General features: G+C 55.4%; 8 protein-coding genes across 8 annotated transcripts; 4 read left to right on the top strand and 4 right to left on the bottom strand.

The window, feature by feature from the left end:
• Positions 1-786: 786 nt before the first annotated feature.
• Positions 787-1,852, top strand: QBC33DRAFT_599053 (uncharacterized protein; the record flags this gene model as incomplete). The annotated part of the gene is made up of 3 exons (XM_060432015.1): positions 787-1,060; positions 1,165-1,671; positions 1,746-1,852. The coding sequence occupies 3 exons, from the start codon at positions 787-789 to the stop codon at positions 1,850-1,852; spliced, it is 888 nt and encodes a 295-aa protein (XP_060279369.1).
• Positions 1,853-2,332: 480 nt separating this feature from the next.
• Positions 2,333-3,679, bottom strand: QBC33DRAFT_480293 (RmlC-like cupin domain-containing protein). The gene is made up of 3 exons (XM_060425327.1): positions 3,231-3,679; positions 2,742-3,176; positions 2,333-2,673 (listed from the first exon to the last, which is right to left on the bottom strand). The coding sequence occupies exons 1-3, from the start codon at positions 3,484-3,486 to the stop codon at positions 2,369-2,371; spliced, it is 996 nt and encodes a 331-aa protein (XP_060279368.1). The 5' UTR covers positions 3,487-3,679; the 3' UTR covers positions 2,333-2,368.
• An 88-nt stretch (positions 3,680-3,767) lies between these two features.
• Positions 3,768-7,012, top strand: QBC33DRAFT_550535 (fungal-specific transcription factor domain-containing protein). Its single transcript, XM_060429091.1, has 9 exons — positions 3,768-4,062; positions 4,264-4,364; positions 4,420-4,673; positions 4,758-5,263; positions 5,329-5,522; positions 5,607-5,771; positions 5,830-6,302; positions 6,368-6,580; positions 6,665-7,012. The coding sequence occupies exons 1-9, from the start codon at positions 3,889-3,891 to the stop codon at positions 6,904-6,906; spliced, it is 2,322 nt and encodes a 773-aa protein (XP_060279367.1). The 5' UTR covers positions 3,768-3,888; the 3' UTR covers positions 6,907-7,012.
• A 531-nt stretch (positions 7,013-7,543) lies between these two features.
• Positions 7,544-9,383, bottom strand: QBC33DRAFT_459986 (uncharacterized protein; the record flags this gene model as incomplete). Its single annotated transcript, XM_060424956.1, has 5 exons — positions 7,544-8,054; positions 8,114-8,269; positions 8,343-8,499; positions 8,578-8,932; positions 9,003-9,383. The coding sequence occupies 5 exons, from the start codon at positions 9,381-9,383 to the stop codon at positions 7,544-7,546; spliced, it is 1,560 nt and encodes a 519-aa protein (XP_060279366.1).
• Positions 9,384-10,612: 1,229 nt separating this feature from the next.
• Positions 10,613-13,717, bottom strand: QBC33DRAFT_459925 (transcriptional activator protein acu-15; the record flags this gene model as incomplete). The annotated part of the gene is made up of 4 exons (XM_060424953.1): positions 10,613-10,882; positions 10,931-12,652; positions 12,737-13,462; positions 13,535-13,717. 4 exons carry the CDS (start codon positions 13,715-13,717, stop codon positions 10,613-10,615), a joined length of 2,901 nt encoding a protein of 966 aa, XP_060279365.1.
• Positions 13,718-14,866: 1,149 nt separating this feature from the next.
• On the top strand, positions 14,867-16,074 carry QBC33DRAFT_250485 (CGI-121-domain-containing protein). The gene is made up of 3 exons (XM_060422996.1): positions 14,867-15,285; positions 15,370-15,492; positions 15,572-16,074. Exons 1-3 carry the CDS (start codon positions 15,133-15,135, stop codon positions 15,914-15,916), a joined length of 621 nt encoding a protein of 206 aa, XP_060279364.1. The 5' UTR covers positions 14,867-15,132; the 3' UTR covers positions 15,917-16,074.
• A 157-nt stretch (positions 16,075-16,231) lies between these two features.
• QBC33DRAFT_613923 (FAD-linked oxidoreductase-like protein) lies at positions 16,232-19,542 on the bottom strand (the record flags this gene model as incomplete). The annotated part of the gene is made up of 2 exons (XM_060432564.1): positions 18,922-19,542; positions 16,232-17,580 (listed from the first exon to the last, which is right to left on the bottom strand). The coding sequence occupies exons 1-2, from the start codon at positions 19,349-19,351 to the stop codon at positions 16,232-16,234; spliced, it is 1,779 nt and encodes a 592-aa protein (XP_060279363.1). The 5' UTR covers positions 19,352-19,542.
• On the top strand, positions 19,484-20,263 carry QBC33DRAFT_599037 (uncharacterized protein; the record flags this gene model as incomplete). The annotated part of the gene is made up of 2 exons (XM_060432014.1): positions 19,484-19,680; positions 19,853-20,263. Coding segments are annotated over exons 1-2 (414 nt in total), but the record flags the coding sequence as incomplete, so codon positions are not given.
• Positions 20,264-20,595: the final 332 nt, after the last annotated feature.

The raw sequence follows: 20,595 nt of genomic DNA, 5'->3' as shown, positions 1-20,595 counted from the left end.
CCAACCAACTTGGGGCGGTCTGTAAAATACAAATACTAAATTAACTTGGTAATCTACCTAATAACTAGCTCTCTTTGACTCTCTGTGCAACTCGGAGCGGAACTGCTTCTCGACGTTGCGAGAAACGAGGTCGAGGTGTCTGTTAGGAAAACCAGCCCACCAGATGAATCTCGTCGACTGCCTTGTTAAGGTCCACGTCGTCTAGTATCACAGTAAAAGTTCTTGCCGCCCAGCTCGAGCAGCACGGGCTTTAGGTGCTGGGCAGCTCGAATGGCTTGCGCACGGGGGGGGGGCGGAGGACATGAGAATCCTCACCATGGATATTGACACACATCGAAATTCATCGATGTTTGGCCTGGATTAACGAAAGCCTATTCTCCCCCCTTCTGATCAGCTCGGTCCCGCCCACCCCTATCTTATGCAGTCCGGGTACCAACAATATAAGTGGTAACAATTACGAGGGTATTTGGAGTTCTCTTTTTACCCCACAATTAAATTGTCAATGCCGGGGGTGTTCGTTGTTAGTCCGGTGCGGAGGTGCGGAGATGCGGAGAAGCAAGCTCGAGAAATTCTCGGAACCCGACCCTATCTCCCCGTGGTCCGCTACTCGTGCCGACGGAGGAACAAATCCCTGCCTAGGAGCCGGAAGGGGTAAAAATAAATAAAATAAAATAAATGACAAGAAATCCTAGCATCTAACCTTGAGTTTTTAAGTGTACAAGACCTCGCAAGTCCTATCTAACCGTTCACTGAAATCCACTTGACCAACCCCTTTAGCTCATTATCATGGTTGTCTGGGACCGCCTCATCCGCTTCATAGCGACAGACGGCCGCGTACTCCGCGGAGAGCCTATTATTCCCTCGGCGAACTTCGATCTGGGGACGGTAACCGAGGACACAAAACTCAAGGCCAGGGTCATTTCCGGCGAAGACATCTACGATGAGACGGGCAAGACCAAGGTCACCGACGAAGTTGTCACGGTGAAGCGGCTTCTCGGGCCTCTGGCGCAGGACGACGTGGGAATATTGCGATGTGTTGGTCTCAACTATGCAAAACACAGTAGGGAGCCCCGGCCCAGCCCGGCCCGACCCAGCAACACTTCGGATCTCCTTTGAGGGAACGAAGATGCCGCGCAAAGTATTAGGCTGACAGTGGCTCGACAGTCAAGGAGGCCGGCCGCACTCCCCCTCCTTTCCCCTTCATCTTCTTCAAGCCCAATACCTGCATCCAGGACCACGACGCCGACGTTGTGATCCCCAAGGTTGCCCAGGACGACCAGGCAGACTACGAGGGCGAGCTGTGCCTCGTCATCGGCAAGGATGCCAAGGACGTTCCTCTGGACAAGGCGCTCGAGTTCGTCGCCGCGTACACCTGCGGTAACGACATTTCGTCACGCAAGCTTCAAAGAGACCCTAAACTCGCAGGAGGCGTCCCTCAGTGGGGTTTCTCCAAGGGTTTCGACACGTTCGCACCCTTGGGGCCTTGTCTCGTCCGGTCTGGTTTGATTGGGGATCCGAAGGAGCTCGAGTTGAAAACAATCATTGATGGAGAAGTGCGCCAGCAGGAGATGGTCTCTGACCTGCTGTTCGACTGCGCGTATATTGTCTCGCACTTGTCAACGGGAACGACACTGAAGAAAGGTTCAGTCATTATGACTGGCACACCTGGAGGTAAGTAGTCCCTTTCCGATGTGGTTTCCAGTAATATGGGCCTTCCTTTTTCTTTTTAACTGACACAGCTCTAGGTGTTGGTGCAGGATTGAAACCCCCGAGATATTTAGTCCCCGGGACGGTGATGGAGGTGGTGATTGACAAGATTGGAACCCTCCGAAATGTGGTTTCCTTTGCATGAGTTTAGACATGACATAATTAGCATGTAAATTTGAACCACAGTGGCAAAGGTTATAACATGATGCCGGCCTGTGATCCCAAGCAGGTGTTTTGCGATGGTGTTCTGGAGCAAGACCTGGTGGACAGGACACGATTAAGTGCCCAAACTTTGTCGCTGTCAGTGAATGTGACACCGTGTTGGCATTCACCACTTGTGCAATAAAAAGCGCTTACCGACTTGGTCAAACTTCCATCGCCTCCAAATATTCTGTCAAGCGGAGAAAGGGCAATCATGGAAGATGACCCTGTGCGAATCTTGGTGCAGACCAAGACGCACCCGGGCGATGAATACGGAGAGAGGTATCTGCAGTTGGAAAGCATGACTGGAATGAGCAGATGGAGGCTAGAGCTGTCCTCCTTCGACATAGCTGTTGCAGTCTGAATATTCACGTCATCATCCCAAGCTGTGGACAACAATATAGGTACTGGTAGATTACCCTATGACAAGTTTACTGGCAAGTGCAAGCACGTGTGCTGTCTACTCAGACACCAAAGTCTCCACATCCACACCATTGACCCTATAAAAGCCCAATGACTTGAGCATTGGCATGTCATGGCAGCGATATAGATAGGTCGTCTCCGTGCCATCGGCGTGGTGAGAGTATTTGTGCCATGCAGGGACACAGAAAGTGTCGCCCTTCTTCCAGGCAAACTTCTTGCCGCCAATCATGGAATATCCTGATCCCTCAATGACGTGAAACATGGAAGACGCAGTTTCCTGGATCGGCTCAGATGCAAAGCCGGCTGCAATCCTGGTGGCGCTGACACCAAGGATCAAGCTGACTATTGGGGGGTGGTTAGTGGTTAGCGACAGAACGCGGATTGGAAGTCATCACCGAAGTGCCACATACTTTCAGCCCCATTCGGCCTGAGGTAGGGGATGGTAGCCACACCGCCCTCTTTGGCATCCAGGTCAGCCTTCATCTTGGCCCAGGGGAAGACGATGGGTGAATTGTTCGAGTCGACGTCCTCGGCTGGGTAACGAGGCTGCGCAAAGTGCTCGACGAAGTGAACGGGGAAGTGGACGAAGTTGGGGAGATCCAGGCCGTCGAGCCATATCATGGGCCCTGACCCGTCTTTGCCATGGTCATGCCAGTTCCAAGTGGGTGTTAGGATGACATCGCCACGCTGCATGCGTACGCGGCGGCCGTGAACAGCCGTGAAGCCACCAGTACCCTCAATGATGAACCGGCAGGCAAAGGCGGTGTGTCTGTGGGCGGGTGCTGTCTCGTTGGGCATTACCAGCTGAAGACCGCCATAAATGGTGTCGGTGGTGTAAGGGGCATCTGTTTGTTCGCATCAGTATTGTCTTTCTTCGACCTACTTGTCTGTCTCCATACCTCGCGCAGGATTCACCAGCATGAGCACCCTCCTCTCAGCCTGCTTCTCCGTAATAAGTTCTCCTGCCTTGAGTAGTTCAGGGCGGATCTTGTCGAACTCCCAAACGTGCGGGACACACTGAGGATTCGGCAGCGGAGGGTTCAGCCGGGTCATTTGGGCCCATAAAGGCTTGGTGTGCTGCTCCTCGGCGGCTTGAAGAAGCTTCGCGGTGGCATCCTGGGTAGAGGCAGGTGCTTCTGTAACTGTGATGCTCATCTTTGTACTAGGTTATACTGTTGGAAATCAGCTGGGCGTGATGTTGTGATGTTGTGATGTTGTGATGTGAATGCAGCGTCTCAGACCGTATGCCATTTCTAAGACAACTTGATCTGCCACCAGTTGGCCTTTATGACCCCTCTGGGATGGACTTCCAGGGTGTTCATGGCTCACACCCGCCACAAATCATTACCCGATTTGTGTGGCGGATGTTCGGGGAGATAGCGGAGATAGGAATGGCCTCCACAGTTCCGCCACTTGTCCAGTATGAACTAGCAAATGTTCGCGATCCCGTCTACTCCGCACAAGTTCCGCGTCATCCGCCATTGCAAGAAAGACACAGAATTACACATTCGAGGCCTGTCGTTGAAACATCGAATTCCCGGATCCATCCGACGAGGCATGTCTACCCGCCCGGATCACACCCCCCCGCACCATGAGGCGGCCCCGGCACCATCAACGACAATCAGCGCCAGCACCGAAGGGAATGCCGGAGGGAACGGCGGAACACCGCGGCAGGCAAAGAGGCGGAGGATCGCTACGGCATGCACTCCATGCAGGTACCGGAAGTCGAGGGTAGGTCGATTCGTGCTCATGCAGCCGGGACTCTGGTGGATTGGGGAGCCTCTCTCCACTCTTCACTCTCCGTCCCACATCATCTATCTGGTGATCTATCAATGTCTTTCGACTGTGTCGTCATCCTATGGAGAGCTGACAGCTCGCCCGTCTTGCGCCCATCCTGAGTTGCTGCTGACATTCATGTCGTTGTTGATCTAGTGCGACGGATACAGACCCGTTTGCACCACATGCAAAGATCATGGCTCTGAGTGCACCTACCCACCGCAGTCGGGCCCGCTGAACAGCGTTGCTTCAAGAGGGTGGGTTCGATGGTGCTTAAATCCCCATGACGCTTGTTCTTACAAGCTCTAATAGGCACCTTTTGTCCGTCGAAGAGCGGTTGACTACTGTTGAGCAGCTTCTGCGAAAACTTGGCGGCAGGGTAGACCGGATTGAGCGCGACGATCGGCTTGGGACTCGGGGGCCAGACCCTGAACGGGTACCAGAGAGGGAGATACCAGACTGTTTCGTCGAAGAAGATGACTCGCGCACAGGCGCAGACTTTCAAGATGCTACGGATGGAATTGGGTCCATCATCTTCTCACAAGAGGAAGACGCTGGCTACTTCGGTACGTTGGACCCAGTCCCCATACCTCCCTCCCCAAGCCCAAACGCATCCTCAAATGCTATCAATTATTAATAACACTGCTTAGGCCCGTCGTCAAACATAGCATTTACTCGTCATATAGTTCGAGCCACGACAACGGTGCTGAAGCGGACCCAAGCACTCTCGCTGGCATCGCCTGACGTTGCCGTCTCGCACAACCACATGCTTCACGCATCGCGGCCGCCGTCCCCGCTCCGAGTGCCACGGGGCGGCTCAAAGAATAACGGCAACCCCCAGTCCATATTCTCCCTCCCCGCCGCCGACGAGACCCTGAGGCTCATTAACGAGTTCTTTTCTAATACCGGCATGCTCTTCCCCTACATCCACCGAGAGACGTTCCTCGCGACTTACCACGATCTCACGACAACCGATTTCCGGAAGGTCAGACGATCATGGCTCGGGCTGCTGAACATGGTCCTTGCCATGGCAACCAGCGCATCTGATAGCAGCCACTTGACGGGCCAGCAGCGGGCAGACGAGTCCGAGGTCTTCTTCTTGCGTGCCCTGGCCCTCTGCGAGAAGCAGATCAGATGTGCGGCGAGTCTTGAGATTGGAAAGTTTTCCGCCCCCAGTATTAACACACTGATGTCTTATATCCTAACATACAAACACTTGCAGTCCAGTTCCTCTTGCTGATGAGCCAATACTTGCAAGGAACTGAAAGGTCAATCCAAACGTGGAACGTACACGGACTGGCCGTCAAAGCCGCCTATCAACTGGGTCTACATTCGAGAGATGCTCTTAGCCAATACCCACCCCTGGAACGCGAGATTCGTACCCGTACATGGTATGGCTGCGTGGTTTTGGACCGGTATGTTGGCCCCCTTCCCCCTTCCCCCCCCACCCCCCCCCAAAAAAAACTCTTCGTTCAGTGCTCTCTAACTCTTGTGTCCAGGTCGTTGAGCATGACTCTAGGACGGCCTTCTGCAATCCCTGAAAGTTACGTCAAGCTAGATATGCCTCGCTGTCTCTCTTTCATCAGTTCTGCGAACTTTGACACCGACGTGCCAGGAGGTGATGTGTCCGGCGATGACAGCTTAGCCTTCTATAACTCGACAATGTGAGTGTCCCATCCACGGTCCTCCGCCCCAGAGTTCAACAGCTCATGGGTCTCACAGCGACCTTTACAAAATAATGTGGACCGTCCTGGACAGTCTCTACGGTGGTAACCTAGGCTGCGACTCGCCACAGAACGTCTTCGACATTGCCTCTCACCTCCTTCGCATTGAACAGAAATTCTTGCAGTGGCAGATGTCCTTACCCCCATCCGTCACCCTGGTCCAGCCTGCAGACATGGCCGTCCAGAGCGGCCAGGAGAATCCCGAAATATCACGCTTTCGGGTGATCCTGACGTTGAGATACCTGAACTTGCGCGTGCTCGCCCACCGCCCTGTCCTGCACAGGTTCCTGGAAGCGGTGGGCGATCACGCGTCTCAGCCCGTGCATACCAGCAGCTTGCGGCAAGTCGGGTCAAACAGCCTGCGCACATGTATCCAGTCGGCAGTTCACATCGTCGAGCTGATGGCTCATATCATTCGCTCTGGGGACTCACAGCGACACCTCGGCGCCTGGTGGTTCTCTCTCTACTACAGTATGTTCCTGACATCTCGTGGCTCACCGATAATTAGGAACGCGAACTAATCTCGAATGCACTAGCCTTTAACGCCGCCCTTGTGATCTATTCTGGCCTCCTGATCCGCCATGACGCAGAATCTCGGAGCATGCCATTCCCCGAGGGCGACATTCAAGTTCAACGAGCGCAGCTTCAGCAGGCCATTGAGTCTCTGCTGCTGCTTGACAGGGGAAATCGCATGACGGAGAAGTGTGCCAAGTACATTTCGGCCCTTGCCTCCAGATTAGATTCATTGTGTAAGGATGTTTCACCCCCCTGTCTTGCCCCTTCGATATATCTGCTGTTGATTTGCGTCTGAAGCTAACACTATAGATACACAGTTTATAGTACATCACCCCAATTCGCTGGCGCAGGTGAACCCCAGGATAAGACACGCCATAGCGGTCCTGGCGATGGGCAGGCAACAACAGAATTGCTAAGTGTCTTAGCCCAAAGCCAAACAACGCCGGGGGTCATGGATATGAGCGAATTTATGGATCTGACCGATCTTGATTTTCTAAACATGCCGCTTCATGTACATGGGCACCTTCGAGACAACGAGTGGGTTCCTCCTGACGCATAGCGAGATTGTGTATCAGTGGGGGCGGTAGTGCATGGATCGGTTTTCCCCCGTGGTTTTTAATAGTTCTAGACATATGCAGGTACATGAATGATACTATATCGAGTGCAACGATGAACTGTCATGAATGAAGTATCAAGCTAGTACATCTATCAACACTGCGGTTCCTCTCCCCCAGATAGTTCAATCGAATGATCTCACAAGATGGAAAGGGGCCTGGGCAGGGTAAGAAATCCTGGAGTCTCAGGGTTATACATATTATGCCCTTTTCTTTTTCCCATATCCAGACTTAGCCTCTTGCTCCATTCTTCCCCCCAGTTTATCCTCTCCGACCTCTTCAAATCCAGAATCCTCTTCACCCTCTTTGCCCGGTGCTCTTGCTTTTCTTCTCACTAATCAACCAACTAATAATGGGCTACATCTCGGTTGGTGGGTTGGTGGGTTTACTTTTCCTACATATTAATAGTGGCAGGACCTGCTCTCCTTTCCAATATGTCTCACGGGATTTTGGGCATATGACGTGCGAAACGGGAATATTTATTCAAGTTATGACCAAAGTTTGCAAGGACAAGCCACCGCTAGCAATATACATAGCCAACAAGACGCATTACTCACAGACCACAAGGCCTCTAAATGACCCTTACTCTTGACAACGCTGTACGATAAGCTTGCTGATCTCTTCATCCCACCGCCGTCCCATCGCCTCCTCGGCATCATATCCATATGTCCAAGACTGCGTCACAGGGTCACTCCATTGGTTTGCGCTCCTCACAAAGGGCACACCGTCGACCTCAGCCCGCATCGCCTCATCCCGGGCCACCTGCTCGGGCCCGTCCGGGAAGTGCCAGATCAGGCCATTGACCAAGCTCGCCTCGCGCATCTCCCCGCTGCGCCTGATGCGCTCGTCCTGGAAGGTGCGGAGGGCGAAAGGGAGCTCCCCGAGCGACGAGATCTGCGACAGCACGTACGCGAGGGCGCCGCTGTCCTCCATCGCCATGGCCGCGCCTTGGGACATGTACGGCACCATGGCGTGTGCGGCGTCGCCCAGGATCACGAGGCGGGACGACCGGTCGACCCAGTTGTCGAGACACGGGCCGCTGCGGAGCGGCCATTTCAGGGAGGCGTCGATGAGGGAGATGATGCTCATCAACCTGGGACAATGTGAGCTAAGCGAACGGTGGAACAGTTGCTGAGAGGCATTGGTGCTTACTGGCTGTCCCATCCGGAAAATTCTCGCTTGATGTCCTCCAAGACGCCCTCTGATTTCCACGTTGCCGGGTCGGAATGGTCAATATGCGACAGAACCATGTTGAATGACTTCCCCCCTGCCATGGTGTAGGTCATGACGTGCCTGTTCTCCCCGATCCTACCACGCATGTCAGTATCTCATCTTACCCAAATATCATATGGCAGATTTATGTCCTTTCAGATAAACCTACCAGACATTGAGAGATGGCTTCTCCAGGAGCCAGAGCAGAGACGGGTCGGCCTTCATCTTCTCCACATCGACAGTGGCGCGGTAGGCTGCAAAACCGGTGAACGACGGCTGAGCCGCCGTGTTGGGGTGCAAAGTATCTCGTGCAAGCGACTTGATTCCTGTATGGGATAAACGTTAATTTGGTCACTACTCTTCGAGCAACTATGCCAGTCTTGATTGTCCAAAACAAAACATACCATCAGCAGCAACCACGAGGTCGCCCCTAACCACCGTTCCATCAGACAACGTCACTGAGGCGCTCTCGGCATTATATTTGGTTACGCGGCTGTTGAGCCGCACCGCGACTCCTAGGCTAGCCGCCCGCTCCGAAAGTGCCCGGTGGAGGTGAGCACGGTGGGCGACATAGTAAGGCGCACCATAGTTCTGCTGGAAATCAGGCTCGAGCTTCGTATGTCCGATGACCGCGCCGTTCTCCCAGCGACGGAAGTTGATGCAGTTGGGCTTCACCGCGAGTTCATCCAAGTGCTCGAAGACGCCCCACCGCCAGAGCAGACGGCTGGTGTTGGAAGGGATTTGTATGCCGGCGCCGACCTTGATGCAATGCCGAGTAAGTTTTCTGAGTCTTCCTCTTTCGTACCATGGTGGGGCATTTGTCACGTACCTCTTCGAGAGCAGGTGCTTGCTCTAGCACCGTGACGGAGTGGCCTCTCAGAGCTAGAGCAATGGCCGCTGCGAGACCGCCAAGTCCTGCGCCGACGACCACAATATCCATTCGCAGCTTTGCCTGGGGTATGGGACGCGTCTGCTGCCGTAAACCATTCTGCTTGTCGCCTTGATCCCTGAGCTTCTTGAGGAAGTCAAGCGAGTGTGTCGGGTATGACGTGATCAGATTGGGATTTAGACCCAGTAGCTTCGCATCCAGTTGACGCCCTTTGGATTGTCCATTTGTTAGCCGCTCTGGTGTCGGTGTGATGCCAGTTATGGTCAGTTTGCTATCAGCTTCGACCACAGGGGCCACAGGGACAATGGTTGCTGAGGGCATGGCGGCGGCTGACGATGCTGGATCAGAGGAGACCTGGTGTTTGTGGCTTGGCTCTTTCTCTTTGACACCAACAGTCGGGTATATACGCATTATTTGAGGAAGCAAGGCACTCTAGCATACCAGAGCTCTATGCTCTCAACCAGTTTAACTAAGATAATAAAGTCTGCCACTATCAACCTCGATGTCCACATGTTAGAGATGAGACCCGCGTATCTCCCCGGTTCCGGGGAGATACCGGTTACTACCCGGCAGTCCGGACTTGCCGGAACATATCCGGCGCCAACCCAAACCCCCATTCTCCACTCGGTACTGCGCACAGTTGGGCTCGCCGCCACCAATCACGGATCAGAGATGGTGTGGTCATTTTATTTGCCGTGGTACACTCCGAAATAACACTCAACTCCTATTGTCCGATGACACGTTTCTCTGCACTGAAGATTATTTGCCTCTCGGTTGTCGTCGGGGGGTTTCAGGCTAGCTGGTCGCCACCTCCTTTTTCTTTACTTTTTTTGTGTTATTTCCCCCTCTTCCTTCATGGGTGGCCCTAATGTCGGCCGTTGTCAGTCGGGATTTCCGATCGACTCGGCGACCGACAGCAGCATTTGATGACGCAGACGTTTCGACACCGACAAGTCTAACCTGGATTAACTTCATCGACTGCTCAACCCTGACATCACTCCAACAACACAACCTCCAGGTTCAAAGGCAGCTCCAAGTAGAGTCGACAAGCTTCAAGTCGCAGCTCCCCATTAAATATATGCCAGGTGTCGAAGAATGCTACCTATAAACCTACAAGTATCGCCCCCCGTAAATCACCGCAAAAACGCCAACTGTTATGCAAAGGGCCTTCCCAGGGTACCCACCACCTCCGGCTTGAAAAAGGGGTAGCGAGAGATGGAAAGTAGAAGCCCCCAAAATAAGTTTCCCGGTTTCCTCGACTCCCTCTGCGCCCCCCTCCCCCACCTCTTTTTGACGATCCTCCCTTTGATATGACCGGCGCCGCGTCGTTTCGAAGAGGCCCCTGTCCTTGAAACTTCCAGAAGCGAAGAACGTAGAAGTACAATGTAAACAAACAATAAATCGACGCCCCATAATCTTCCACCGCCAGGCAGACTTAAGCCCATGCCAGCCACTGCAGTCCCCGATGCCGTACCATTGGCAGGTACCCGAGTCCACGCCTCAACCTGGCAAGCGAGGAGGCACCGAGAACGGCAACACCAATCGCACACTCAAGGACCACTCGCCGCCGGCGGTCCATCATTGAACAACAGCAACGGCCACTGGCCAGTCTGAGGCACCGAAGCACCGGGAATACCAACCCCCACGCCGCCCATGCTCATATCCGAGCCGTCGCCCATATTCACCGCCCCGCCGATGCCGCCCACGTCGCCGGCCCGCCCGGCACCGAGGTTGAGCAGCGCGTTGGCGCTGTACCGATCCGTCTGGCTGTCCGCGATGGCGGCCGTCCAGTCGTGCCACGGGTTGTTGCCCGGCTGCTGCTGCTGCTGCTGCTGTTGTCCCATGAGCGCCGCAGCCGCCGCCGCCACCTGGGGCTGCTGCTGCTGCTGCGTCCTCCAGTTGCCGGAGCCGGCCTGGCCGCTGGATGAGACCCCCGCCGTCGCCTGGGACACCTCGGAGGCGAACGATATCGACGGGTTCTGCGCTGCCGTGACCGCGGCGGTCTGGTCGACCGCTGCCGCCGAGGCCGCGTAGAGGTACGATGCGCTGTCGGCATGGTCGTACGAGCCAGGCCCTGCGAGCCCGCTACTGCTCTGTCCGTGGCCGGCGGGAGTGGATTGGTCGGCGTATGAGAGGGAGGACGGGTAGGCTGCCGCAGCGGTCGGTGCCGTCAGCCTGGAGTCGTAGTACGCGCTGTTGCTGTTGTCGTTGCTGTTTCGCTGTTCGTTGGATGTACCGTTGCCGTTGCCGTTAGCTAAAACAGCATCGTTGGGCTGGGATTTTATGTGGCTGGTTTGTTGGAATGGGGATTGGGGTTGCTGCCGCATGTACGGCGCTGCATGTTGGTTGGGCGTGTTACTATCCTTGCGGACCATGTCCTGCTCGATCCAGGCAATAGTCCGGTCAATGACGGCGCTGACCTCGTTACTTAGCCGAGCACCGGTACCTGACAAGTTGTTAGTATGAGCATGCATATATCGCGGCAATGGCAAAAGGGGAAAGGGGAAAAGTAGCCTACCGAGGAGACGACCAATCTCGTACACGATGCTCATCCACGTCCTCATCTCCTCCCTCAGCGTGGCAATTTCATATGGTGTCGTCTCGTATCTCCTTTCCCAATGTGCTGCCAAGGTCGTGAATATCGCGGCAATATAGACCGATAATTGGTACCACGTCGTGTCGAGAGATTTGACTCTGAGTAGCTCGCCCACCACCTTGAGCAGCTTCCTGGCGGTCTCCTCACAGACTCTTGTGTTCTCTGCACAGAACTTGGGATCATCCGTGATGCAGACGGACGGGTGTCTCAGGCAGAGCCAGAATTCCAGACAGAAGGCCTGCGTGTATAGCGCAAACACCTGACTCCCCTGTTTACACTTTTCGATCTTCAACTCGTCCGGCAAGTTGTCCTGGACCGACCGTATGCCTTCCTCAAGCCTGCGGACGACCTTGACGTACTTCCTCGGATCGCGCCGGACGCTGTAGATGTTCGAATACAACTCCAGGTAGAGGGGGACGACCCTGAAGCCCACCATACCGACCATGGTACTGCTCTGACCGATCTTGGACGAGTCGATGACGCCCTCCTCGGAGAGATACTCGTCTGGGATTACCAAGGGGAACTCGACGTCGAACTCCTCTAACGTGATGGGCATTGGTCTGCCAAGACGGCCATTGAGGGTCACAACCAGGCCAAGCGCACTCCACCAGACTCTCTTGCGGACCTCGTTGTCTATGTTCGTTCCTCCGCCGGGAATCTGGACGGCCCGGTGTAGATTGAGTTCGATAGCTTTGGTGAGAGCGTGGTTGGCGACCATAGAAGAACAGCCAGGCTTGGGGAAACTCCGAGTGTGGACGGCGATCATGGTCAGAGCCTGCACAGCCGACACTGTCTGAGATGTGACGATATCAAAGAACTTGCTCAGACACCAATGATAATGTTTGTTCGACAGATCGTTTAACTGGGTCTGCTTCTCGGGTTCTTCTCGATTTCGGATCCCGTACTGGAAGTAGATGGTCGCGAAGACCATGTGAACCATGACCATCTCGGGGATGGTCGGCTTTCCGGGGGGATCAGCATAGATTTGGGTTAACTGGAGTATCAGTTAGCTTTGAACCGTAGTGGGGAGCGAGCTGGTCAGCCCGTTAGTTGACTGCGAGGGGAGGTAGCTGCTCACGAGGTTCAAGAATGTTGGTTTGTGTAGTATCGGTACGAAGGGATGCACCATTAGGAAGTACCATTCCGAGTAGGTGAAGGCATCTTGTCGTGAAGGGAGCTCGACGTTTTCGGGAGGAGGGTTGACGTTTAGTGTGGATTGCAGGAAGGCCATGACAGACTTATTGTACAGCGGAGAGCCGATCGGAGTGCCGGGCGGAGGTTCGTCCATGTCCGGCGCGTCGAAGGACATGATGTCGATGGTCGTGCCCAGGACGGACAGGGTCGTTCCCTTGATGGAGCTCAGAGGTGCATTATCTGATGTGACGCCAAGGTAGCTCTTGGTTGGGCGGTTTTCTAGCAGCAAATATCTCGAGCTGTGGCTCGGGTCTTTCTGGGTCTTCTTCCTCTGGCCGTCCTTGAACCAGACGGATCCCATCTGCGTCCACTGGTCTTTGCATGTCGGGTCTTGAACCGGGTTTCCAAGGCTGTCGTATGTGACGCCGGGGCCGTATGCTGTACCGAATGGAGACCACTGCCACGGGCGCACCTCGATCCCATTTGTATCCAGCAACTTCTCCAGGTCGCGGATGTGCGTCAGCATGTCGCTCTTCTCGCGCTCTAGCTGTTGCATATAGCCCCGGCGCTGGGTGTGGCCCGTGACTCGATCAGTGACATAGCATTCGAGGCTCTGGCTTATGCAGTGGGAGCAGCCTTCGGGTAGCGCATCGCATCGGATCTTTCGAACCTGGAAAAAGGTGGAATGGGTCAGCATCGTGGACACAGGGCAGTAAAAGACCGATAGGGAAACAATACGCACCTTGCATCGGTCGCATGCTTGGCCCGTCCGTGTGTACGTTGAAAGTTTGCTCTTGACGACGCTGGAGAAGTCCTCGGGCCCACGCTCAAGCCGAGGCAGCTTGACTTTTTGGAGAGCCGAAGTGCCCTCGGACAAGCTCTCCTCAGCATCGCTGAGGCGCTTGGGAGGTCGACCGGGAGGCATTGTGACAGTAATATGGCCGATGCTCTTATTGCTGTCTGTGCCGGGCTGACGCCGGCGGCCTTTGGAGTGTCAAGTCGTGTTGGCGACGCGGTCGCTGGAAAATGTGATGTGATGCGGTGGCAGCTCGAGGGAGGTCAGTCGGGATCACGGGGTTTGCCGTTAGAACTTGGGGTGGCCCCGTCATGGAAGGGCCGCCTGGAAATTAGTGGTGCTTGGCGACAGCCATTCGGGCTTGTCAATGCAACTTGGGAGGATACTCGCATCGGTAAATATCCATGCGTGTAAACCGTACGAACACAGTAGCGAATGGAAAGGGGGCAGACAGAAGTTGGGAAATGTCCTCGTGAACGTTGAATATCTGGGCATCCTTAAAATAACCAATCGTACATACCTAGGTACCTACCCCGGTAGTAAGTATGTACAGATACCCTGCAGTCGGGAAAATAATTGTTCTCTTCTTCCAATGGAGTTGTTAGTTAGGTACCAGTGCCAGGACTCGAGCATATTTGAGGCTGGCAAGTAACAGAGGCCCGGGCACATTGTAGCCAGTACTTGCAGCCCCCTGCTCATGTTATTTGGCACCCTTGCCCATCCACCATCTCCCCAACCAAACCTTATTGTTAGTTGGGTCATCATTGTCTTTTTATCACTTGCCAGCTGTGAAGTGGTAGCAACACGCCAGAATGACACGTCCATCGTTTCCCCCCATTGTCTGTGTAGAATGATACGGAGTGATATCACAGTGGGTAAGATAGGTGACCTGGAGTTCCGTAACCCTATAGGAGGGAGTCATGGCAATGCCGTGCTGGGAAGCATGGACGCACATCATCATCTGGCAGGCGGTTGGTCAAGCTTCCCCTTGGTTAAAAAGATATGCGTCTGAAGCAAGCATTTAATCTGAGGATCTCCCTCTCGGCCATTCGATCACCAGGGGCGCTTGCTGAAAGGGAAACGGGAGATGGGAAACGGTGGTCCTTGCCTCGATGAATTTGCGTGATGCCAGACGGTGGCAGACTGTTCATTGTTTGTCATTGTCTTTAAGCTTCCAGCAGCCGATTTGTTTCTGTGTGCTTGACCTCGAATCTCCTCATCTGATCTCGATATTGCCCAGCATGATAGAATGGTCTAGCTGACGTCGACTCTATTACCTATCCTGCGGAGTAGGCAGGTGGAATGCAGCTTCACTAATCCGTACCAATAACCACACAATGCAGCATGCCCAACGGTCTCCAAGGGGGGTGCTGCGGGACGGCCCCACATTCCAATCTTCAATCAATCACCCCGCCACGAAACCGGACAGACACTGGAGCTACCCCTCGTTGCAGCATCGCAGAAAAAACGGAAGCAAAATCGATTTTGCTTCCTGACTCACTCTCAGCCTTCCCCCTCCCAGCAGGCAAAGGAAACGAGACACAATGGCCATCGAGACCATCCACCTCGAGCACGTGCCCGCGACGCACACGGTTTACGCCGCCTTCTTCAGGGATGTGACCAATGCCGACTTCCTGCAGTCGCAGCTGCTCGCGCGAAACAGCGATTTCGAGTACGCCTTCATCGACGCATCCTCCGTGAGTCTGCCCCTGCCCGCACACCTATCTCCCCGAATATCCCCACGCCCGCTGACCCTGGTCCCAATGCCCGGCCCGAGACAGATCATCTCCCGCTCCCACGTCCTCGCCGCCACCTACAAGGCCCTAACCGTCCTCCTCGACGGCACCCTCAAGACCCCAAACGTCCACTCCGAAATCGTCTGCTCGCTGAGCGCCTCAAACAACGTACGCGACCCGCACCCCACCACCTCTCCCCCCCACCATCCCTTCGTCTCAACTAACCAACCCCCCTCCATCCATCCAGATCGCCGAAGCCTACCGCCGCTACGGCATAACCCCCACAACCCGCAACCTCATCGCCATAAAAGTGTGCTCCTCCTCCTCCTCCTCATCGCCCGCCCCCGGGGACGCCTCCACAGTCGCCGCCCACCTATCCACGCACGTAGCCGGCCGCCCGGTCCCGCTTTCCGACGCCGAGATCCGCCCCTGCACCGACTGGGCGCGCGTGCGCAAGTACTACCGCCTGAACGGGGCGCCGGCGCTGGAGGGTCGGCCCGGTGGGGGCAACGATAACGACGAAGACGACGACAGGCGGGTGCGGGAGGCGGAGGCGCTTGTCTTGGGGGCGATGGCATTGAGGGGGTTGTGATGTCTAGTTTCTCAGGGGGGAGGGAGGGAGTTTAATGTGGCGTTTTGGCATATTGTTTGGCGTTTATGAAGGGCATGGAACCTGGAGAGGGGGCGATTTACTTGGCATAGAATTATTATAGGGAAATGCAGTTGCAGTTCTGGTGTCTCGTCATGGTGCTAGTAGCCTCCGGCTTCATTAGGTATATCTTGTCGTCAGTCATGCCGCCCTCTCCCTGTCTAGAGTCTATTCAAATCATCAGACCTCTCTATAACCAGGGCTCGCCAATGGTATCATTCCTCCGTCCTCAGCTCCACCTCCCTCGACAACCTCTTTTCAGGCGCCTATACCGAAAACGCTCTTCACGCGTCTCCAAAGCTCCACACGCATCGCATCTCTCCCGCTCCTGGTCCTCTGCACAGCCTCGCGGTTCTCATGCGCCCGGCGCAGTAGATACTTCATGCACTCCCCGGTCGATCCCCACACGAGATACTTGTAGGCCTTGAGGTCCTGGTCCCGCCTGAGAGCAGCCTCGGCACCGTCGCCGGCAGCGACGTCGGCAGGCGCCTTGGACCCGGAAACCAGCTCGCAGCTTACCTCGTCCGCCATGCCCTGCAGCTGCGCAAACGAGACCTCGGTGCCGGGCTCGCAGCGGCCGCCGCGGAGGATGTCGCACGCCTTGCGGACCGACGTACGATTGTGCGACGCCAGGACCAGGCTGACGTCCGGGAACAGGACCACGGCACCGGCGTTGTTGGTGGGCTCCGCGAATGGCCACACCCATCGTCGCCTCAGCAGCGCCTCGGTGATACCGTCGTAGGCGGCATCCGTGTCGGCCTTGGTGTCGTGGATGACGTGTCGTGGGTCCGATCCAAGGTAGGCGCCGCGGACGAGCTTCACGCCAAGTGCGAAGCCCTCTTCGAGCGCGGCGGCGAGATGGTGTGCCAGCGTGGTGGGAGTCGCCTTGAGATAGGCCTGGTAGGTGCCGTAGACGACAGCCTTGCCGCCCGTGTTGTACTTGCGCATGTATTCGAGCGTCCAGTCATCGATGCCGGCCTGGACGGCCTGCTGTTCCGCGTCGAACAGGAGACGGACACCTCGAGCAGCGGCGAGGCGGCAGACGCTGTCTATGGCATCGGCGAGTGCTTCCGTGGGCGGATGGCGATGAGCGAGGTCGAAGAGTGCCTGGCGGCCGGCACCAGTGAATTTCAGAGCAACAAAGTCCCCTGGGGCAACCAGAAGAACTGTCTCCATAGTGCCCCTGGCCCAAGAGCTTATCTCGGCCCGGATACACTCTTCCGCGGCAGCTCCTTGACCGCACGATGCCAGGTTCTTGGTTTGGTCCTCGGAGAGGACGACTTCCTTCGCATAACCGAGGATGACGCCGCTAAAGCCAATATTCTTGAGCGAGTCAATGGTGTGGTGGACCTCGGCGGCCTGCTCGCCAGCACAGAACTGGGCGTAGAAGGTTTTCTTGAGGATGAACTTGAGCGCGGGGTTTCGGTCCGGATTGAGGAATGGATTTGTGGTGTGGGCCAATACTGTCATTATGGCCAGTGAGGGAGGTAGTAATAGCGGCGAGGATGAGATTGTTGTGGTAACAAGTGAGCGGATGATGGTGGTCAGAGGCAGCATGGCCAATGGGCCTGGCCGTTTCATATCTGATGGCGGCAGCTCCGCGGATGCTGACAAGGCGTCGGGTAGAGAACCAATGCTGAGGCTATCGGGTGGCGATGACTTCCCCGAGGACGCGTGAATGCCCCGTCTTGATCCGGTTGATGCCATCCTGAGATGTACATGGTTGGTCTGGATCTGTCCCGGCCGAGGTTGGGGAGCAAATCCCTCGGGTGAGAAATGAGGCAGGAGCGTCCCAGCTGCAGTTGGTCGTATTCCAATGGTCCTATAGAAGACTCGCCCGGTGGCGGGTATTCTGCATGCCAGAGGCATGGTTGTCAGTATCTATGACGATTATCACCAGGTTACGATGTCGACGGATGGAGGAGGGCAGATGAAGGTGGGAGGGCAGGATATTGTATTGTAATGGAGAGCGAATCTACCTTAGGTACAAGTACCTACTAGCCAGGATTCACTCTTGAGATGGACTTCAATGGGCGCCTCCGAGGGTCGCAGCTGCCCACAATCACATCAACCTTCTCAGGTTCCCGTCAAGTTCGAGGCTGCTCCAGCAGTGAATCACGTGGGGTTGTGACAGCCGGCGTTAGCCGCTCACCACAGCCCAGATTGGCAGCTTGACCTCCGTTATCAAACTCAGCCGCCAGCGCAGATAAAGGGATTTGCGGAAGAATGTGGGGGCATCGATCAAGCGGCCGGCAATTCCCCTATCTGCTCGGCTTGCAGTGGGACGAGGGCATAAGGATTCGTGGGGGTATCCTGCTGCCATTGGAGCTCCATGGCGGCTTAACGGGCCTGACATCTGATAGCATGACCTAATGCGGCTCAAGTCGGCGCTGACGTAATGGGAGGACCAGACGCCAAGGAAACTTCGCAATGCACATTGTGCCTGGCCGATCTCGTCGATGTCCCTCGGTGAGAAGGCAGGTGGCGTGCGCGAATGTCTGGACCCTGCTCTCAACCACCATCCGCAGTCGGAGAACCTTCGAAAAAGGGCGATCCTGATCCGCACCTGGCACCTCACGCTCTCGGCTCAGCTGTCCCTTTCCAAGAAGAGGGGGCCCATGAAGCCTAGGTTGATGGAGCAGCAGTTGGGAAATTGAGGGGGGGGGGGGTGTTGCGGTGAGTTGGGAGGAGCATAACCCCCTTTCATGCAGATTCCGTCCCTTCGTCTTTCTGGCCTCCCAACCGTCGCTTGACGAATTCGACATATCCGATAGGCCGGCCCCTGGCAGCGCCCGCTAGATCTTGTAGGCCCCCATAAACAAGTCCCACGACCAGCGCAGTCTTCGTAGTTCGGGCCGCCATTGGCAGGGAGAACCGATCTAGGGAGAACAAAGGTTAGTTACGCAGCTCGAGGTAAGGATATGTTGATAGCGACCATGTCTACGCACTCCATAGGCTGAAGCCGCCGGCTACAGAGACGCAGGCGAGGACGGTATTGACGAGATCCGTTTGGCCCCGGTAAGTATCGAACATGTGCTCGATACTGAACATTGTTGTAGTCCAGAAGCAGATCTTGGTTCCCATCCGCAGACCTTCTCGCAGGCCGCCAAATGCCACATGGTAGTTCTTGCTCTTGTGGTAGAGGAACCAGCCAGTTGTCGTGGTGGGAAGCTTGTGGGCGTGCTCGGCGCGGAATCGAAGACCAGTCATCTTGCTGCCCTGGGTCGTCCCTAGGCCCAGCCCGATCACGAATGACAGGGTCGAGGCTAGGGGAATCCGCAGAGGAGCCGGGATCGCGAGGCGCGAGTTCCGGCGCAATTCATCGATTTGGGCTTGACTTGGGCGAGAGGATTCTTTAATCGATGGTTCGGTTGTCATTTTGGGCAAACCAACGTTGGGCAATTGGCAATGGCAATACTGGAAACTGCTTGCTGCTTGCGTGAAACTGCTCCAGCTGGAGATGTCAATTTAGGGGTGCAAGTTTTCCTCCCCTTGAGAGTGGCCCAAGCTCCCAGGCAGCGGCCACCCACCCTGTGAATCTCAGATCCTCTGCCCCACCTTGTCCATCCCACTTCGAACATCGGGATTTCCTGCCAACTCCTCGGCGCACAATACCAGCAACAAGTGAACTAAGCTTGACAATACTGCACAGCAGCGCAGCCTAGCGAGTCATTCTCTTACCGGAAACAAAGTTGCAAAACAAAATGGTACAACCTGCCTTCCCAATCCTTAGCCCGCCCCCATCCAAACTCATGCAAGACGCGTTGGCCAAGACGCGTCGGATTTGACAAGCAGCTCATCAGACATCCTATACCCTTGCCCAACCCTTCATATTTCGAGACTTGACTAGGTATACTTCCTAACATTGGCTTTCTCCAGGCAAGAAACGCCCGAGGGCAGCCCGACGATGTGGACATCACCATCCGTCTCAAGCATGGCATCCACACCATCTTCATGATCATCGACCCCCTTGCCCCATTCTCCAAGATCACCGAGGAGCTCCTAGACACTATTCGGGAGCGATACCCAGATGGCTTGACTACCTCAAAGGTGCCGCCAAAGACCACACCGATCCCCGACTCCAACGAGAGCGTCCGCATCTCCTATGCGCTTATGAAAAACCAGAGTGACCCCTCGCAGGGCTGGCGGAACCTTGGGATCTTGGAGAAGGACACCCCTGTGGAAAAGGGGCTGAAGGAGAGCTGTGTGGTGGCTTTCGCCTTGCAAGATGCGGACGAGACGGATGAGAACGTGAAGTTCGAGGTGGAGTGGCCTCAGTTGGAGGACGACTATGATGGGGCATAGGGATGAGTGTTCCTTTGGAGTGGTTCCTCTTTCCTGTTGCTACGATATCTTGGTTTCGACACCAAGGGCTTCTGGGAAGTGCGGGCCACGAAACCACAGGCTCACATCCTACGACCTTAATACTCCCATGCAGGCTACAGCCGGCTGGTTCTGGCCCAGCTGCTCAACACAACCTCATCATGCTCAGCGACGAGCCAGGGATGGAAGTTTGGAAGAGACCCTTCCCCTGTTAATAGGGCTAGAGTCTTCTTTTGGAGGTTGTCAGGTCACCCATAGGGTAAAGGACCGTTGCTGCGAGTATCATGCCTACCTACCCA

This window comes from Phialemonium atrogriseum (assembly GCF_030411735.1).
Source record: "Phialemonium atrogriseum strain 8032-3 unplaced genomic scaffold QBC33scaffold_34, whole genome shotgun sequence".
NCBI lineage: Eukaryota > Fungi > Ascomycota > Sordariomycetes > Cephalothecales > Cephalothecaceae > Phialemonium > Phialemonium atrogriseum.
The sequence above is the reverse complement of the archived record's forward strand: the minus strand, read 5'-3'. Positions and strand labels throughout refer to the sequence as shown.